Source organism: Zingiber officinale, chromosome 2A (genome assembly GCF_018446385.1).
Source record: "Zingiber officinale cultivar Zhangliang chromosome 2A, Zo_v1.1, whole genome shotgun sequence".
Classification (NCBI taxonomy): domain Eukaryota; kingdom Viridiplantae; phylum Streptophyta; class Magnoliopsida; order Zingiberales; family Zingiberaceae; genus Zingiber; species Zingiber officinale.
In genome coordinates this window covers 19,929,153-19,947,013 of record NC_055988.1, presented here as the reverse complement: position 1 = coordinate 19,947,013, position 17,861 = coordinate 19,929,153, and the positions used below count along the sequence as shown (strand labels likewise).

The following is a 17,861-nucleotide window of genomic DNA, read 5'->3' as shown; positions in this document are numbered from 1 at the left end:
AATTATATGCTAAAAGCCTTTACGATGAAAAATAAAAATCTAAACCCGATAAAAATAACCCATTCAATTATAATATCATCATCTCTCCTTAACTTCAACTATCCTCTCATCTTAACTATCTATCACACCACACTATCACTCACTTTACATAATCAGACCGGGTCCCATTTGCTTTTTTCAAAGAATACGAAGTGAAAATTTTGATAAAAAATATATAAGTTAAATAAAGTGTTTTTTTTATAATAAATAAAACAGGCGCCGCTTCTAGAGAGAGAGCGAGAAAGGGATGCTGCGAAGGCACCTCCGTTTGCCGAGTTCTTCTGAGGACGATGAAGACGCCCCACCACCCCAAACCTTGATCACTCCGAACCCTAACACTCTGTTGGAGATCTCCGACGATGATTTCTTGGACGTTCCGGATGATCTTTCACCACCAGTGGTTGAAGCCCCACCCGGCCGCGCTGGAGACTCCGCCGACGCACCCGGAGGGATGGAGGAGGAGAGGGATGGTTTTACCAGAGAAATTGATGACTTTCTCAGGAGTCTAGGATTACGGCTCCGGCCAGAATGGCTGGAGTCGTGCGCCGCAACTTTGATGGCCAGTGGATCAGATTTTTCCCGTCTGGATGTCGCCGGAAGGGCCAAAAGGTGCTTCGAACAGTTCCTTATTTCCGACATGAATACTTCCGGTGCCGGCGTCCTTCCAGAATATGTTCACAGATTGCACAAGACCGAGCTCGAGGGCCCGTTCGTTCTTCAGGCAAGCGCTTCTTCCTCTAGGGATTGCGTTTTAGAAACAATTCCATTGCCCTAGATGCTTCCAAACTTGTTTATCTTGTCATTCTAGAGTAATTGAATAAAACTTTTCCTTCTTTTCTTTGTGTGAAAAAATGAGGCAACAGTGGTGCACTCAAAGATGCATTACAAGAGGTTATAAGTTACATGGCCTAGTCATGAGAGCAAGTCTATCTTATTAGCCATGGTCTTTGCTTTTAAGTTAAATTGGCGAATACTATTCTTGATGTCATCTAGTCACAAACTTGTTGCTAACAGGGTCTTCTGGGATTATGCTATTACATCTAGTGACAAATTTATTGCTAAGAGTGTCTTCTGGGATTTTGCTATTATATCTAGTCTCAAATTAGTTGCTAAGAGTGTCTTCTGTGTTTTTTTTGTGAGTATAAAGTAATTGTTTTAGCTAGCCAATGAGAAAGTATCTATCTGGAGAAAATTAAGGAAGAAGAGACCATGCAACAGAAAACTAAATATAATGTAACTGAATCAGACTTGGCTGTAGTAGTCTCTGTAAGAAAGGGGCCAAACTTTTATATATGTCATTGAATAAGCAATATGTGCTAGTTGGATTCGGTGGTTGAATGATCATTTGAAAAGAGCCGGCATTCAAGGTTGACTCAGAGAGTGAGGAAGTGAAGGTGCCTGACATACATGAATTACTAAATCAAAGATTGTTTTTAGTGTCAGGATAGGCTAGGCCCTATTATTCGTTTTGATCCTATAACTAGTTAGTTTCTTCATCAACTTAACTCAATCTTTATCTTTATCTTTATTTTTATCTACTAGTTATTCGAGGATGAGCCTTCATGACTCGAACTTTTATCATTGTTGTTGAAAGCCATGAATGCTACATTTTTAGTATTCTTGTTTGATTTTTCTTCTTCGGACGAAGGAAGATGAAGAGGATTCATCCCATGCTGCTTTTAGAGTCTTTTTTCTCATTCTTTTCTTCTTGCTCATTGAGTAGAGGGCACTCCAACTTGTAGTGACCCTTGCTATTTCACTCAAAACTCAAAAACAAGTTATAGTAGATTGGGTCTAGTTTTACCTCTAGTTTGGTTGTTTTTTTGGTTCCTTACAGATTTTCTTTATATTCATCTTACACTAATGGTTTTGCCTTTTCTACAATTGATTCATAAGTAAATCACTCTTAGCTATTTTAGAGTCATGTGTAGCTTCATGTAATATTTTGAGCTTGTCCCAATGCTCTTTTGTGCTTTTAAATGGTTTAATTTTGGCATATTGTTTGGGTGAAAGTCCACATTGAAGAGTGGTAGTAGTTTTAGCATTTGATTGCACCTTTTTTCATGTGCGCAGGGATTTGATGATGGAACTAAACTTGTCAATGGGCATCTTGAAACCTTAATAATACTTCAGCCTACCTTTTCAATATGAAAAATATGAGCCATTGAAACAGGAAGGTCTCATTGTACTAAATCCTTCTTGCATCACCATGAAAATATTCTTTCTCTAGCGGTTAGTCCTTTGGAACTAACTTGCTTTGATACCAAATGTAGGATCTAAGAGAGAAGGCTAGATGGTGGTGGGTGGGGTGAATAGCCTTCCTTAAACCTTTTATGCAACAAAGAAAGCTTAACTAAAAGAAAATCACAAGCACAATGCACAAACTGAAATGATAAAAGAATATAGGGTGAACAATAGAAACTCGAAGATTTTATGTGGTTCGATAGCCCATACACCACAACATAGGATATTTTGGCAAGTTACTCCAAAAAATCCACTACTTTTCTCCTTCTTGGATACCCTTTTGAAAGTGGAGAAACCTCCTTTAATTGTCATCTTTACAAGTAAAGCATTTAGAACAAATGGAGATTACAAATGGAATAAGAGAGTCAGAGACTTGAGAAAATGGCAGAGTAACAATGCTTTTGAAGTGTTGTAAAAACATAGCCTACAACCTTATATTTATAATCTCCACCCAAGTCCTCAAGCTGCCTCCAAACTATGTTGTTATGTTCTGGATCAGTTGACTGGTCTTTGCCGCACTTGGCCACGCAACTGTGTCCTGTCTTTTGCCATTAGTCGACTACCCTTTAGTGAAACTTCTGTCCACTGTTGTAATAGCTAACCATTTTGTTGTAATTGTTCAACTGCAATTCAAGTTCCCTTTATTGACTTCACGGCAAATTAATTATTCTATTACAACAATCAATTGCTTCTTTAGTCGACTTAAGCTACTGTCAGTTCAACTGGTACATAGTCTTAGTCGACTACCACATAGGTTGAGGTGAACAATAAGCTTTCATTTACCTTAAATCAATTAATTAGTCAACTTAGGTATTATTCGACTGAAAACATACTCCAATCGATTGGAGTACTAACTAAGCCACTTTGAGCGTGGGAGAGAGAAAAAATAGGGAATTGAATATAATTCCTAACCTCTTAAAATACTATTGTTCTAATTAAAGATGATTGAGCTGGACTATCCTATATATAAAAATTTGGTTCAATTTTAAATAGGCCAAAATAAATTTGAATCAAGTCCGGTTCAAATACCACTTGATCCTAAATACTATGTCTACTTAATATATTCCACCTATACCACTTGATCCTAATCACTATGTCTACTTAACCAACTTCAACTCAATTCTAAAAATTTTAAAAATAATTTAACATGAAAAGATTTAAATAGGATGAAATTGATTTTTTTTTTGTGTGTTATAACTTTTGTGATGCTAGAAGAGTCCAAGAGAGATTATGAGTAAGCTTTGATCAGATTATGTCAAGCTTATTGTCCTCCTTTGTGTCTTTCTCTTAGCTTTTGTTCGAGTGTCTATAAACACTTAGGTTCGACATAACACTTTGATTAAATGAAAAATTATTTGTTTAAGTTAAAAAATAATTTATTTACTTATCTTCACAATTTGTTTTACCAATTTCATTGGATTATTATTGAAAAAAGATGATGATTGCAATAGGCGCACACTAATCATTTTAGATTATTTTTTTTAAAAAATATCAAGATCAATTCTATGTAGATCAATTTGAAGGAATACAAAATGTTCAAATTCTAATTTGATTTTATTAAAAAGTCTTGAATCTAAAATTTTAGAAATTTGATTGAATCAAGTCATATTTTTAAATTTTTTTTACTTATAAAATTAAATTAAAAAATTTAAAATCCAATTTAAATCTAAAATAAATATTCAGATATCAAAAATTGAAAAATATTATATCACATTAGTTTATATCCACTCTAATAATTGTACTTAAGGGGAAGAAACAAAAAAACAACAACAATCAAGCCTTTATCCCACTAAGTGGAATGAGTTATGTGGAAGAAACAAAACTAAATTAAAATCAAATGAATTATTTCACAACATCTGAGAGTTATTTAGATTTTATACAAGAAACAAAGCAACATTTAATGATCTTTAAATCAAATGCTCAGGAACAAATTTCATTACATAAATGTGTAGGCTCATCTCAAAGAAAATTACATCCTCAACAATGAAAGACTCTTGGGTGTTCAAATCTGAAGTTTTTTCATTGTTGTAGAGCACAATTGAAGGATTCATTTTCCTTCTGTTCATTCTAACGTTCTACCTACAAAAGTTGAATACATTATAAATTAAATCATTATGAAACTGAAAAGTTAACAGTTCACGGGTGACTAAAGCTAAAATTAATACGTTGCTAACACATTTAAGTCTTTATGTGATCAAATTATCAACAATTATAAATAGAACAAACATGTTATTAATTATTAACAATCCAATTAATTATTTAGTAAAACATAATTACAATAAAAAGTTAATTAATTAATCATGTTATTATTAATAATTCAATTAAATAAATATCAAAATGGTACCATCACAACACAGAAATTGTATTGTTTCAATTAGAAATCAAAATTCTGGCACAATTCAGATTTTAAACCTTGGATGAAAGGTTGATCTGAAATCTACGTTATTTGTTCCTTTTGTGTTGTAATACGAAATTCAATTTGGTGAATTTGTTAAGGTGTTAGGGAATGATGCATAATGATTTTCATATTGTGTCTGTACTTTTCTCTTTACCGAGCATTCTTTATTAGTTATGTTGTCTTATAGTCTAAAATAGGATGATATAGCAGAAGGGAAAACATTTCCACTTGGTTTAGACTTTCCCAGAACAACTTCTGGAATCGTGATAAGAGGTTGCAAATCTTTGGCTGAAAGTTTCAAATTTATATTTACTTTGCTTTCACAGGGTATATAATAGAATTCAATTGGTCACCTGCAAATTGACTTTAATCTATTATTCAGTGTGATGCTATTGCAGTTTTATATTGCTGAACCTTGTCCTATGAAGGCTTTGCAAGTAAGCGGGTCTGCACATTTTGACATTGGTTTAGGTTTTAGTTGACATGTATCAATAGGTGTCTAACTTGATCACTTACATGGAAGTAATTAAATTATAAAAAATCAAAGTATATATATATATATATATATATATATATATATGTACTTTGATTTTATATATATATATATATATATATATATATATGGTAATATTTTACTTTCATGGCAAAGTAGTCCATGCATGTTTGAAAATACATTCGCCATTCACTTAACACTAGATTTTCCCTCTATGAATTCCAGATTGATGAAATTGTTAACATCTCTGCCCCCATTCGAGAAAGATATCATGAAGTACCAGTTGGATATAAGAGATGTCTAAAATTGTCAATGACAGATGGTGTGCAACGCGTATTTGGCATGGAATACAGACCCATTAAAGAGCTTGAGGTTCTTGCTTCTTCTGGTCTGAAGGTATGCTATTAGCTTCTGTAGCCTTTTTTTTGAACATTGCCTTGTCTTGTCTAATCTCAGTGAGCCTCAGTTCATTTTACATATTGATCTTTTTGTGAAACTTTGTATTCTCCATTACTATTCTTATCTCTCAACTATTTGAAAAATGTCTACTTTTTCTATTGTTTACTGAAACATTTATTGTGAACTATCTTTTAATCATTCTTGTCTTGTTCCTTTTTGCTAAGCCTCCAAGAGATCTATCATACTTGAGGAAGATAGTTTTAGTGTGTGGGTTATAAATACTTCAATTATGATCTTTTTGATGTGGGATTCATTACCTGAAAACATTGCCATCAACTTAAGAGGTGGAAGATAGTTTAATTTGTGGGTTATAAATACTTCAATTATTGAGGACGGTGAAGCTGTCACCTTAGCGGCCCCTCTAGGGCGACTCCACACACTTTGGAAGGGATAAATCATGGGGGATATTTGCCTTAGTGCAATAGTCCTTTGCATAGGGAAGGTCAGACACCTAACGATGCATTTTCACACCCATTCGGAATGACCCCAAGACTTATTGAGGCAAACTCTTATGCAAGTATTGACTGCGCCAACCTGTGGGGGCATAAGTACTTCAATTATGATTGTTATGACATGGGATTAGTTACGTGAAATCATAGCCATCAACTTAAGAGGTGGAATTTGAATATGTTATACATCTGCTTATTTAGTGAAAATATTGCCATTTCGGCTCAGCCCAGTCATGCTGTCACGCCCCGGAGGAGTCCCTGTCCGAAGAAATTTCGGCAGCATCTCCCCTGTACGGCGGACAATCTGAAACTTTTCTACATCCTCATATACCTCAGCCACATGCGGTTGGAATAAAAACAATAATAAAATACAACCACACAAACATCCACGCAGTTTATATATAAGTAAACAAAACAGTAATACCACGACTCGAAACCAACCCTACTCCACTACACCCATAAAACACAAATCCGACAAACTCACCTCTTCTGCCGTCCAGGCAGGCATGTAGTAAAACATATCGAATAAAAATCCATCGACATCACAAAATCCATACAATGTCTATACCATCAACCAGAACAAGTTTAGCATAATCTAAGTAAGAAAACCAAAAGACCAACAATATCTTTGAGATCTGCAGGGACTAGCAACTGGAACTCTCTCCTGACAGCATCAATCTGAAAAATAACAACAATGGAGGCAGGGTGAGTCCAACACTCAGCAGGTACAACTGATATGCAAAGTAGGGAAATAACATCTAGCACTAATCATGCCTACAGTCTCTTGATATAAAAGGATGAAATGCAACTGAAGTAAACAGGAGAAACAAACAGTCCGAGTGGCATAGAAATCCTGTATGCATGTCAAACATAGGCGTCCAAACAATATACAGTATATAAATGCAGCAAGCACAAACACAAGCAATAAATGCATCATGCATATGATGCCAATGACATGTGCTGACGCCAGCCGATCATCTCACACACAATAGTGAGGCCGAGTGGGTAGGGCTGTGACAACCGTGCACTCTGTCGTCACTACTCACGATGAGTGACCGAGTGGACGGGATCTTGTCGAGTACACTATCCTCCTACCCCAAATCATAAATGGGGAGCGCAATGTCACCTCCCGGTTCACGATGACGGGGAGGAATCCTGCCGTAACACGTTGCATCACGCTACCCACGGGCGGACCAACGAGGCAAACAAAGTCCTGGCCGCAACACACACCGCAATCGACCACTAACCCGCGGGTGGTGGTGTGTGCGATCCGTATGGCGGCGATGTGCTCAACAATAATGGGCGGACTATCGCACAACATACAATCATGCAAATGTTGCATGACACTAACCACAAAATATCCTGAGCTAATCCATATATATATAAAAGTGCACCTTAGGTCAACGAATCAAATCAAAGGTACACTGAAGGTATAAAACCTAGGTCCTGAACATGGTGAAGCATGGTATATCACTACTCCTATAAGCATGTATCAACAGGTAAGGAATACATGAGATGCAAAACAAGCAATCAACCAATCATGTAACAGGTATCGGGTAGTGATTAACCGAAACAAATAAGAGAATATAATTATTGCTACTTGTTAAATTCACTACTATGCATATCAAAACATAAAGTCAAAAGTACTCGCCTCCAATGTAGATCGAGCTAATCAACCTCTATGTCGAAGTGCTCGCCCCAAATCAACGTCCTGTAATAAATCGTATAGTTTAGCTAAGTTATTTATAAACAAATAGCTAAACAAATTCCTAATCCACCGACCATCTAGGGTTAGTTTCTTTAACCCTAATTACACCATTAGATTAATTCTAAACCTAAGTTAACAATTATTGCTAACACAACTAGCAATCATCAACCATGAGGGTCAAACCCCTAAACCTTACCTCAAGTTCCACAGTCGTTCCTGCTGCTGGAATCATCTTCTCTACCCGGAGCAAACTGCTGTCCACAAATCAATATCCTTAAATTAGCAACAATCCCATATAAATTACAACTAGAGCACGATAACAACAAAGATGGGACCACAGATCATGCAACAACCTAATCTTACCTCACTGAACCACACTGATATCAACTGGATCAAAGATGGATATCATGAAAACAACCGGTCATTCAGTGCTATGGTAGCCAGAATCCTGTGGCCAAATCCCAATTATGTGCTGGCATCTTTCCCCTTTACCAGAGACCAAATAGAAGGTGCTGCAGCCACTTCCCTGCTTGGATCCGCAAGCTAAAGAGTCAACACAAGAGATTCACATATCAGAGGAGGATCATCGACTTGTACCTACTGCGAGATGTGGATCAACGCTATGGCTTGTGACAAGGAACCAGAGCTAGGGCTTTGAATTCCCCCTTTCCTTTGCTTGAAGGTCTGCCCGGACATGGCAGCAACTCGGGAAGAGGAAAAAGGCTCGACAGTAAAGAACTAGGGCAGAGGGAAAATGGTCGCAATGTTGCTCGGCGCGAGGAGACTGAGACTCGATTTCTGCTACAATGATCAACACCACCCTCGTAGCGGCGGCAGTGTATCAACTCTAGGGCACGACAGTGGTGAGGAAGATCCCGGCGATCGTCGGCTGCTCAAGCAAAGAACAAGGCGGCGGTCAGCGCTGAGGACTGCGGAGAGACTAGGGCTCGGCGTTGCTCTCTCGTCTGTCGGCGTCGGCTGTGGTGGTCGGTGGCGCTGAAAAGGGGCAAACCGCGACTAAGGCGCTGCAAGAAGGAGAAGAAGCGAGAATCAGGCGAAGAGGAAGGCTTGGGTGCAAGCTAGGGAGAGGAAATCGGCGCAGGGAAAAGCTTGTATGCGTCGGGTTGGAGAAACCGCCGCGAGCGGCAGCGGTTAGGGCAGATCGGGTGCGAGGGGAAGAAGGCGCGAGGAACGGCGTCGGGGAAGAAAGAAAAAAAAAATAGAAGGGAAAATAAAATGGAAAGGAAAAGAAAAGAAAAATAAACTTTTCCTCATTTAAATGGGTACCTTAAACAGGCCTTTCCAGGGGCCCAAATTTATCCTCGTAAACTCGTCCATACGATCTTCGAAAAATTCCCAGAAAATTTCTAAAAATTCCGGAAAAATTCTCTTATCATTATTCGCTATTTTTCGGTATTTTACACATGCTCTTTATGTAGTGGTGTGATGCACATTTTGGAAAATGCATTAACATAATGATGACAAGGAAGCTAGATGTCAATACTTGAATGATTATAAGTATTAATAACAAATAAGTATTAATGGATAAATACTTATATAAGTAATGATCGACCAAGTAATTATTGTAATGAAAAGGTTAAATCATTTAATTGATTAACGTTAGAATAATAATATTATTAATTATATTAATTATTCAGCAAATGACATTCAATTATCAATAATCTAGTTTATATTATTTATAAATAATTAAAAGGGCATTTTGGTGCTCGAATCTCTTGCCAATGTGGGTTTCGGGGAAGAATCTATTGTACGTAGTCTTACCTTGCTTTGCAAGAGACTATTTTTGAGTGGGATAAGACTTGGTTGTTGTTGTATATTTTTTTATAAATAATATAGACTATCATAATACAAAAGTTATATTATTTGCTTGATTAATATTGATAATAAGATTGTTATTAATTATAATTTTTTTTCTGAATTATTTTAGAGTATTGTTATTATTTTTATGATCTTATTCACAATAGTTTGTAATAATGAAAAAAATATGCACAGATTATATGCTTTATGCGCCGTGCCGAGGTTTCAGTCCAGACTGAAATGATATAGTTTTGGTATCATGCCATGCCGATACGGATTCGGTATTTTTTTAATTATATATAGTAATTATTAGATAAATATATTTATTGTGTATAATTTAAAAATAAATTGTATATTAATTTTATATAAGTTCTCCATTATTGAACAACTTAATATTATTAGAAAAAATAATTAAATATAGTTTCTTTAAAAAAAATTAAAAATTGATGGCGTAAATCAGATGGAACTTGGAAGTATTGGTTCTCCAACGTCTAGATAATCATAATTATATAAATTAATACAAAGATGCTATTTTATATATAATAATTATATAAATTAACTATTTACTCATTTAATTAATTATTAATTTAAATAATATATGTTTAAAATAATAAAAAAATATCAGAATATCAATTAAGCATTAAAACAATAAAAAAATAAAATAAAAAAATTATCAGATATAAATCTGATTTATTAAAATTTTTAAATAAAATTTAAAATAGTAAAAAAAATTCAGAGTATTAATTAATAAAATTTATTATTATTATTTTTTAAATTTTAAATAAATTTTTTATATATTTGATTGGGATAATTTAATTAAGGTTTATAAAAGTCTCTTGGAAATATCACACTTAAGTTGAGAATTGTTTGAATTAATTAAATATAATTTTAATTATTTTTTGAAAGAACAGTAGCATCGCGCGTTGCGGGACACTGCTGGCGGCGTCGGAGGCATTCTGCGATGCCTCCGGGACGCTTCCGACCCATCTTCTATCGCGCAATACGCATGCGCTTGACACACGTGATGACAAGCAAAATTGTCATGCGTATGATGTCAGTTTTATTCCCGCTCGGTAAAAACCGTTTGTGTCTCCCGACACGGAAAGGTATTTCAATCACTAGCTATATGTATTGATATTTGATGACATACTTCATCCTGATATACTAATTAATTTTGCAATAATATCATATTATTTAAAAAGATATTATTATATTGTTTGATAATGTTAGACCAATAAATAATAATGATAATCATTTTTCAATTTATTTTATTATTGTTAGTTTTGTGGAAAAAGTTGATTTCTCTTGTACACCATTCATAATGGGAATACACAAGTGTTTATATACAAAATTACAATATATAAAATAGGAAATCTTCTACAATAATATCATATTATTTAAAAAGATATTTATATATTGTTTGATAATGTAAGACCAATAAATAATAATGATAATCATTTTTTAATTTTTTTATTATTGTTAGTTTTGTGGAAAAAGTTGATTTCTCTTCTGCACCCTTCAGAATAGGAACATACAGGTGTTTATATACAAAATTACAATATATAAAATAGGAAATCCGGAGTGAGAATAGGGAATTAACTTATTCCTAAATACAAGATATCTTTCTAGCTAAACCCCTTAATTTAAGGGATTCCTATTCTGTTTATTTCCTACCATGCACATAGTTGTTTACAACTCGATAGCCCCCCTCAAGTTGAGGAATAGATGTTTTCTATTCCAGTTTGATTATAAAATCATGAAATGGAATCTTGAACTGTTCGGTCCCTTTGTTAACATATCAGCCAATTGTAATTTCGAAGGGACATATGAAATATACACTAATCCTTCCTCTAATTTTTCCTTGATGAAATGTCTATCAATTTCAATTTGCTTAGTCTTATCATGTTGAATAAGATTATGAGCAATATTGATAACTCACTTATTGTCACACTAGAATTTCATGGGACATTCCCATTTGATTTTCAAATCATTCAAAATAATCTTTAACCAGACTAGTTTACATAATTCTTGAGCAATAATCCTAAATTCTAATTATGCAGATGATCTTGTGATCATATTTTTCTTTTCGCTCCTCCATGTCAGCAGAGAACCTGTATAGTCTACATCTGTGTAACCTTCTAAATTTAGCGTCTCATTTTTCTTGAACAAGATTCCATTTCTCTGAGTGCTTTTCAAGTAATGTAGTACCTTATAAGCAGCTTGATGGTGAAATTCTTTTGGATCATACATGAATTCGTTTATTACACTCACAACATATGCTATGTTTAGCTGAGTGGGAACAAGGTATATGACTACCAACCAACCTCTTATACATCCTTTTGTCAACGACAATTTCTGATACATCTTATGATTTGGATCTATTGGACTAGAAATCGGCTTACACTCAATCATCTCTGTTTCAGCTAACAGATCGGTCACATACTTCTGCTAGTAGAGTTTGGTATCTCATTACCAAGGAAGTACTTCAGTTTGCTTAATTCCTTTATTTCAAACTCCACTAATTTCTGCTTTAGATCATGTTTTTCCTTTTCATCATTTCCGGTTACAATGATATCATCTACATAGACTAGAAGAGCCGTCACCTTCCTTAACTTGCAACTGAGTGCTTAATAAAGAGAGAGTATGGTCCCTTGGCTTTGTTTAACCCAAACTTCTTCATGACTTTTGCAAATCTTCCGAACCATGCCTTAGGAGATTGTTTTAGACCATAAAGAGTCTTTTTCAATTTACATAATCTGTTACCAATATCCTGGTGGGATGTGCATGTAAATTTCTGCATCTAAATGAACATTTTTTACGATCCTAATATGTCATATCAACAATATGCAATGTTGCAGAAAGCGACGGGCGCTCGACTGATGCCTAGCGCCTAGGCGACGCCTAGGCGTTGTCTAGGCGGCGCCTAGGCGTTGTCTAGGCGGCGCCTAGGCGTTATCTAGGCGCTCTGAACATCAAATTGGCACAATGACAAGTAGTAGAAAACAGTAAATACCAAATGAATATCAAGTAAGTAAATACCAAAATAAACATCAAGTAGCCTAAGCCCAATAGCAAATAGTATTCAAAGTTCAAACTTCAAAGTTAAAAAAAACATGGAAACAAGCCTAGTAGTCTAGTACATAACACAATAGCAACTAGGATATAAAATCCACATATCACTTTATCTAAACTCCAAAGATAACATCAGTACAAACTATAAATCCTTAGGTAATTGCTCTCTTTCTCCATATTCTTGTATGACACGCTCTTCGTCTAATTCAAAATCAAACTCATCCACATTTGTCACGCCCAGAGGAGCCCTGCCAGACGAAAATCCGATAGCATCTCCTTTGTACCGGTGACAATCTGAAACATAAATACATTGCCATATGGCTACTCACAAGCAACATCAGCCCACACGGCTGGATAAAAACAACCACGCAGTTTATAAGTAGCCCACATGGCTGGAAGTAAACACAACCACGCAGTTAATAGACAACCTACACGGCTGAAACATCACACAACGAAAATCACAAAATAACGAACATGAAACGAACAAAAACAACTAACTGCGAGCCGACCCGACTTGACACGAAAACATCAAACCAAATACAAGAAAACACAAAGCTAAATTCCATACAAAGATACATATACATGAATAAGTCCAAAACTAATAAAGCGAACGGAAGCAAGAACGAAAGAAGTCGCTCGATGTGACATGAGATTGGCGTACAAGATCTCCAGGCGGCTTTAACTTGAAATAGGAATAAATCAACGGAGTGAGTTCAAGAACTCAGCGGGTATCGATCAGACATGCATAGTAAGATATAACTATCAGTAATAATCATGCACTACAGTCTCCTGAACAATAACAGGTAATGCAAAACTGAACAACAGAAGAAATTGTGCTCACCAGGACTTCCTATTTGAACATAAGGGTGTGAACCATACCAACAGGTGCAGGGTCGTTAGACCAAATACATAATGTCTCCTGTATGCATGTCAATCATATGCAACCACCAAAATGCAGCATCCAAAATGCAGCAATCACAAGCAATAAATACAATTCATATGCATATGATGCAAATGACATAGTTACCCCTGACGTCAGTCAGCCGCCTCACACGCGATGGTGAGGTCGAGTGGGTAGGGTATGACGACTGTGCACTCTGCCATCATTATTCCTGAGTGACCTAGTGGACAGGATGCTGTCGGAGTACACCTATCCTCCTACTCCAAACATAGTGGGGGAGCCTAAGCTCTCATCTCCCTGTATCATAGTCAAGAGGAGGGATCCCTGTCCGCTACCACGCTGCAGTCACACTATCTATGAGCGGACCAGCGGATCCCTGACAGAGCAAACTGCACACACCCTGCCTGATATACCATTAACTCATGAGTGGTTGTGTGTGTAGATCATGTAACTGGCGTTGTGCTCGACTATAAAGGAGCCGACAATTGCTCAGCATGCAATTATGCAAAATGGTGCATGACACTAAAGCATGTAACTCCTGAAAATATCAACCTCCATATAATATGTACCAAAAGGAAAACCGAGTCCATAATAAGAATCTAGATATGCATGTCAGGTAATAAATCTAGGTACACATGCTAGATAGTAAAACTAGGTACACATGCTAGATAATAAATCTAGGTACACATGCCAGATAGTAAAACTAGGTATACATGTCAGATAATAAATCTAGGTGCACATGCCACGTATATCTAGTAGCTAGGCCTATACTCGGTAATGCATTGTATGCCACTACTTCTATAAACATAAGTACATATGACAAGAATCAAGAGGCATAAACATAAATGCATAACAGATAACAATATGGGCATACTACGGGTATCAAGTAGTGACATACCAAGCAAATATAAATATAACCATTACTACTAGCTATAACCTATTACGCATATCAGAATGACAATATTAAAAGAGATAAGTCAAAGGTACCCGCCTTTATCTGTTGATCGTACTAAGCAATCCCACGTTGAGATGCTCGCCTCGAATCAAAGTCCTGCATCAACATATGTACGGTTTCAGCTAATTCAAAGTACATCAATTAGCTAAATCCAAAAATTCAATCCTAATTTAATTAGGTAACCATATTTAAATCCACCTAACGATCCAAATCTAATTAGATGATAAGTTCATCTTTAATCCACCAATCAATTCCTTAATTCTTACCAATCAATTACTAATCAAATCTTATCATAAATCCTTTTAAATCCACTAATCAATAATTAAATCCATAATCAAACACAATATTCCTAAGCATTCCATACTTGATTCAGATTAAGCTAAAAATGAATCAATTCAACAACTCACTAATTCTAGTGTGCTTTACTGTTGACTTGCGGCCGGAACAATCACTGCTAGAAAACTGGCCATAGCTCAATGAAATCGTTGCCCCTTCAAATTAAGCACCACAATCCACAATCAATACATCAACAACTGAGAATTAAACCCAAATCTTAATTCACAACCTTTAACTAAACATCTTACCCTTAATCGATCCCTAATTTTTGGTTGGATCAATCACAGTTGCACTCTGCTGGCCAAAACAATGCTATTTGGAGGATTCTGCCCAATAACCAATCCATTACAACTCAATCAAACGATCCTGTGAACGAACATGAAATTATCTAAATCAACCAAATCCTGCTAATCTGAAACCAAACACGTCTTACTTGAATTCCAACTCGTAGCTTCCTCTCTAGCGAAATCTGATTGCTGCTGTGGTGATGAACTAGGGCAGAGGAGAATGGCAACGACATTATGGCATGGCTCGATGGTAATCGGAGAAGAAGGATGGTCAATCTGTCCCACTCGAAGGATCGATAGTAGATCCACGCCGGCAAGGAAGAGGAAAATGAATCCAGTGGAGAGGAGAAGGTGATGGACCTCCCTAATGGAAACCACCTCTGCCTTGCTCAGATCCGCGAGCGAGAGGGAGAGTTTGTCCTAATTCCCTTCGTCGACTCCTCCCTCTCGGCGATGGCAACACCCGGCAGCAACTGTTTCCACGACGATCGAGTGGAGGAAGGTGCGATGATGGCAAATCGGGGCGTTGCAGTAACGCGAGAGGAAGAAAAGCTCGCCACTCAGGTGCTTCCATGATGTGCTCCGATCGTCGGTGTTGGAGAGGCCAGCGTCGCCAATCAGGTGGCGGCGACAAGGGATGGGGAGAAGAGGAGAAGCGTCGGCGCGATGAAGAATCGGGAGGTCGGCGGGTGAGAGGAAGTTAGGGCATGGGCGGCGGGTGAGAAGAAGTTAGGGCATGGGCGGCGATGAGGAGAAGATCGGGAGAGGCGGTAGAGAAGGGGGAAATCGGCGAAGCTTGGATCGGAAAGAATGAAGAGGAGACGGAAGAGGAATGAGGGAATAAAGGAAAACCTAGGTTTTCCCTTTTATACTTTAGATTTAATCAATTAAACTTTAAGTTTATTCCTTAATCAACTCCCACTTAAGTGGGTACTCCAAATAGGCTTCCTCTAAGCCCAATAAACTCATCCCTGTAAAATACGCCATACGAGCTCCGAAAAATTTCCAAAAAATTTCTAAAAATTCCATTAAGGTTATTTGTCTATTAAACCTTATTATTATTTTGTTACGGTATTTTACAACATTTACTTCCTCCTCTCTCTCAGATTGAAAGTCATCCTCATCAAGTTCTCTAAGTCTACTACTTCTTTTAGGCCTAAGCGCTTCATCTGTTCCCACAGCATCACTAACAACTTTCCAAGTCATGCCCGTGTCCGATTCAACCTCATCATCAACCCCATTGACAATCCAATCTTGTGCAGAACTTGCATCAATTGCTAGAAGCACTTCAATTTTCCTCTCTTTCTCCCTATTTTTCTTGTTCATCAATTTTGCATTGAATTGAACAAAGACTAGATTATTTAATCGATGCGTATCTAGTCTATTCATTTTCTTTGTATATACCTACAAATACAATTGATATTTATGAGAACATAATGAACTATCAATCTATTAGTATTAAAAAATAGTTTACGACTTTAAGCTACTAACCCCTTCAAATGTACTTTAATTAAAATTGTTATATTAAAATAAAATAAAAAATTATAAATATAAACAGTGTTTTATGGATTATATCAGTGATATAATTTTTTTTATAAATTATATATAATTTTTATTTAATATATAAATTATAATTATTTATTTTATAATTTAATAATTAATTAAATAAACTAGTAATTAACTAATATAATTATAATATAAAAATTTATATTTTTATTTAAAACAAAAAAAAATCACCTATATTGAAGAGACTGACCGCTTATCGAATAGGCCATCTATTTAGCGCTTAGGACTGCACATAAACAGTACCGCCTACTTTGGCTGAATAGATGGTTTTCGGTTCGGCTAGGGGCTGCCTAGCGCCTAGGCGGTCGCCTAGGTCGAACTTTGCAACATTGACAATAGGAAAACTCATTGAAACATCTTTAATGGTTAAAGCTCTAAATGAGCTTTGTTGTGATCCAATTTATAGCATGAGTTGCATGACTCCATGCATATTACATTAATTTTGAGACAAAAGAATAGGTTTGAGTTTTCATTACTTCTCTTAAAGTACGAACCTCAAACCCCACCTTTACAATGGTTCAAGGTTTTTTATTTAGTTTTTTTTGATTTTACAAACCTCTCATGAATCTTTCATTAGAGATGCCCTAAGTTTGAGTATTTCCTTTTGCCACCAACCTAGCTTTATATCTCTCAAGGGATCCATTTGCGTTGTATTTTATTGTGAAAATCCACTTACAAGCAACGATGTTATTTCCCTTTGGTTTATCAATAGCCTCCCATGTCTTATTCTTTTCTAATGCATCCATTTTCTCTCTCATGACATCCCTCCATTCCCTTTGTTGACAATGCTTTAGAAACAATGTTAGGAACAATGATGGTATTTAGACTCGCAATGAATTTTTCGTGGGCTGGTGATAGATGTTTAAGAGAAACATAGTGCGATAGAGGTCAGAGAGGGTGTTTGGTTCATTCTCTAGTACTTTTTCAAACAACAATGGGAAGGTCAAGGCTGTTTGTTAGGTTAATGGATGATTCAGTAGATTGTAAAGATGAGTTAGATCTTACCCTGATCCCAGTATCAGGGTCGGAGGTTTGTGGGTGAGGTTCTTGAATTTGTATCACTTCTGGAGCAACCTTTCTCCTTGAATACACTTGAGGAATCCTTGGAGTATCACGAGGGACACCGGATGGAAAGG

General features: G+C 36.2%; 1 protein-coding gene across 4 annotated transcripts in view; it reads left to right on the top strand.

Moving 5' to 3' along the window:
* Positions 1-250: 250 nt before the first annotated feature.
* The window catches only part of LOC122040908 (recQ-mediated genome instability protein 1-like), a 62,685-nt gene continuing 45,074 nt past the window's right edge, over positions 251-17,861 (top strand). For all 4 annotated transcript variants that reach the window (XM_042600395.1, XM_042600397.1, XM_042600396.1 and 1 more), the window contains exons 1-2: positions 251-760; positions 5,400-5,570. In XM_042600395.1, the coding sequence (XP_042456329.1) occupies positions 287-760; positions 5,400-5,570 (645 nt within the window). In that variant the 5' untranslated portion in view covers positions 251-286. The remainder of the gene's footprint in view (positions 761-5,399; positions 5,571-17,861) is intronic.